Source organism: Myotis nattereri, assembly GCF_964212035.1.
Source record: "Myotis nattereri genome assembly, chromosome: Y".
Lineage (NCBI taxonomy): Eukaryota > Metazoa > Chordata > Mammalia > Chiroptera > Vespertilionidae > Myotis > Myotis nattereri.
In genome coordinates, this window is record NC_138094.1 from 35,631,370 (window position 1) to 35,635,084 (window position 3,715).

Here is a 3,715-nt window from a genome sequence, read left to right on the forward strand (position 1 = left end):
ATGGTGATGTGATCTCCTGGGACCAACCTCAACCAGCCTAGTGTCTGCGCATCACGATGCTCATGCCTTCTTACTTGGCCAGTAACTGCAGGTGGGAGAGTTGGGTTAACATGTCATGGAGGACACCAGATGGTTAACATCCAGTTCTCTTTATTACTGACATTTATTCACAACCATTCAAGCAAAGGTAATCCCCGCATCTACCACCCAAACCTCAGTCTCTCCCCGAGAGATTCAGGTGGATATTTCTAACTCCTTAGGACAAATCTCCCCAAAGAAACCATTGAGTCCCCTGTCAGCATTTCCCCCCACCCTGAGTATTTGTCTGAAACTGGCTGCTGTGTTCCTGTACGGTATACTTATGTCCAGGTTTCAGTGCCCAAGGGCCCAGAGTAAAGCCTATGAGATGTACACCCAGCTGGACACTCAAGCAACAGGATCACAGAATGGGAGTTGGGTCAAGGAAAGTACTACAGCCACAGTGAGGACAGGGGTAAGCGCAGAGCCAGACCATGCTGGGCCGCCCCAACTCCTGCAGCATATGCTTCAGCACGGCATGCATCTGGGCAAGTCGGCCCAGGTTGATGGTGCCGCTCCTTTCCTCGTAACTCTCCAGGGGGGCCGCATAAATCACGCAATTCAGCTTGCTCAGCCCAACAATGTGGCGAAGCAGGTCCTCCAGGACGATCATGGAGATGGGGTTTTCACAGAAACTTAGGGTTGTGAGCTGGGAGCAGTGGCTCAGGGCTGGCAGGATGTCCAGGAACTGGGCATCCATGATCCCACACTTATCCAAGTCCAGGTCCTGGAGAGTGGGGGAGGCTCTCTCTAAAAGAAATCGGAGTGACCCAGAACTGATATTGGTCAGGTTGAGCCCACTGAAACTCAGGCCTTTCAGCTGGCTGACGTTCAGTTGCTGGGATAGATGTCTCAAGTCTCTTTCGAAAAGCAGGCAGTTAGTGATGGACAGGGTCGCCAAGGGGGTCCTCAGGCACCTGGGGAGACATAGAACAGTTACATGTGGGGGATGGACCTGGTGGGCAGAGGCAGGTGAGGATGATGCAGGCCTTCAGGGTAAAGAGGCCCATGTCACCAAAGCCTAGAGTGTTCCGGATGATGATCAAACCCAGGATGTTGCACAGTGAAAAGTGACATTCAAGTCAGAGCAAATTTGAGTGGAATCTTTCCCCATCTGTTATCTGCTCCGTGATGGATTCAACTGGATGAAACCTCACACACTCCATTTACTCATCCGTCAAGTGGAGCACATCATACAGCCCAGCCCAAACACACAGGTGTTGTGAACATAAAGGTGGGAGGTAAAGATGGGAGGAGCTCAGAAAGGAGCCTGACCCAGGGTCTGAAGCAGGAGGCAACCAGTGCATTTTAGTATTGGAGACATGTCCTGAAATGCCTGCAACTCGGGCTTCCTTCCAGCCACAGCCTAGACCCCTGTCACCATCATCTCTTAGCCCAATGAGGCCTCTGGCAGTTGTGCAGAAAGGGCTAACCTGGGCACAGTCAGGCAACATCAAACGAGAGCTGACACCCTCCAGGAACTTAGAACACTGCACTGTTTACAAACCACCTATCCAATTTCGTAATGACTCCCTCAGGAACCCTGCATTTACCACGCATTCTGTTTGCAAGAGCCTATGGCAACCCTTGGCAGACAGGTGAATGAGGCAGGTTTGGAGTGAAAGGCTGCCATGGCCAAATCTCTAAGTACGGAACTTAACCCCTGAAACCTCACCTCTGATTGGCTTTCCCCTTGTCATTGCAATCCTCACTTGGTTCTATTGCATCATCTTCCCTTCCACACCACTTACAAGGATGCCCAAAGCTACCATCTCCTGGCCTGAAGCCTCCATTACGCCAATTCCTAGCAAGGAGTCCCTTTAGTAGCCTCTGTCCTAGTGCATATGTCCTACCTTTGTCTGGGGGGTTATGTCACAACATGCAAGGTGACAGAGCGGTGAACAAGACACTGACTGTGTGGACCGTCTAGTGGCTCAGGCACTCTAGCACTGCTGAGGGACTGCACACAGGAGAGCCCATCACTGTGCACTGAAATGGAAAGGGACTCGATCTGGTCGTCAGGGAAAGCTCGCCACCCCTCACCTGAGGATCTCGTCCAGGCGGCCTCTGAGGATGGAGACATCATTCAAATTGAGCTCCTGGAGGTGGGGCAGGCTGAGGAACTGAGAGGTGACCAGGCTAACACACTGCTCCTCCTCCTCCAAGGTGGTGTGAGAAGACGTGAAGACATGGGAGAGACGGAACCGGCGCAGATTGCCCATCTGGCCCAGGTAAGGAGCGAACTTCCTCAGGGTGGACAGCTTCCAGGTACAGTTTACCTCCAAATCCTGGACAGAGTCCAGCTGCACCATATCCAGGATGTTAGTGTTTTGCTTCGACATCGCAAAAACCTTCAGCTTCTTACAGCAAAGGTGCAGCAAACCTCTCCTCTCGCTGATTTTCTTAATCAGGTAGCTGAGGGACTCATCAAGGACACCTTTCTTGAGGCAAAGGTCTACTAACAGCTCCACAGGGGCCAAGGGTGGACTTGGCCTGGCCGTTAAGCTGCGCACTTTCCCCCTCTTCCTCATGGGCTGCGGGGCCTCAGGCTCCAGCAGTGAGCACAGATGGGCTCTGGTTCCGGCCCACACAATCCAGAACTCCTGATGAACTCTCTTCTGTAAATTAAGCACCTGCAGTTTCCATCTCCTGTGGAGAAAATAGGAGTTATGCTGGGGTGCATTATGATAACAAGGAATAAGACCATGAGTCTAGGAATCTGGGCAGCTGGGCCAGACACCTGACTGGACTTTTGACTCAATGTCCCAGAATCACCTGCTCCTGGTGCTACTGGGATCCTTCATGGTCCCCATTCCTGGTACATTTAGGTGCCACCAGGAAGGAGTGGGCTCGTGTCCCTTCGGTCACCCTCGGCATTTTCACCAGCCATATATATCCGAAGCCTGTTCCCACAATGACCCCAGCAGTGGCTCCAAGGCCTGCCTCAGTTCTCCCTTTGGCCCTGCACACTCTCGGATCCCAGCTGTAACTGCTCAGATCCCCAGGGTGCTACCAGGCAACTGAATCCCCCATACCTGTGTCGAGTGTCCTGGGCAAGCAGGACATCGAGTCCCTCAAGCACAGCCTGCAAGATATCCTGGTAAGGCTGCCGATGGTTCATCAGGGCCCCCAGAGGGAGGCAGGGGAAGGGCCAAGCCTGCACCATGGCCTTCAGGACTCTGCTGTGCTTCCCAGCGAAGGCTGCCATGAACAGAGGTGGGAAGAGCTCCATAGGAAGCCACTCCAGAGCAGCGATGGCTGAGGCTTCATCCCGCAGCAGGCTCTGACATGCCAGTTCCAGGAGTCTGCGTGGAGCTGGGAGGCTCATCCCCATGAAGCTGCTATGAAAGAGATCATGGGAGACAGTCAGGAGCAAGGCATCTTGTCAGGCTGAGCATGAGCAAACCCGGCCCTTCTCCCTTCAGAGGGACCAGCTGAGGGCCAAAGGCACTCCCCCAGCAACAACTGGAGCGCCCCCCAAATTACCCCAACCCCGTTTTCTGCTTAGAATCTCAAAGCCACTCAGCCCTGCCTCTCCTCTGCCACTGGCAGGACAAGAACCAGGCACCAAGGAGGGGTGAGATGACAACTGGACACCTCCCGCATCTACCCACTGGCTAGCTGGAATTCTGCTGTG

The 3,715-nt window shown here is 53.6% G+C and overlaps 1 protein-coding gene across 1 annotated transcript; it reads right to left on the reverse strand.

The window, feature by feature from the left end:
• Positions 1-439: 439 nt before the first annotated feature.
• Positions 440-3,406, reverse strand: LOC308512434 (melanoma antigen preferentially expressed in tumors-like; the record flags this gene model as incomplete). The annotated part of the gene is made up of 4 exons (XM_081082187.1): positions 440-995; positions 1,632-1,639; positions 2,178-2,727; positions 3,114-3,406. 4 exons carry the CDS (start codon positions 3,404-3,406, stop codon positions 440-442), a joined length of 1,407 nt encoding a protein of 468 aa, XP_080938313.1.
• Between the last annotated feature and the right edge of the window lie 309 nt (positions 3,407-3,715).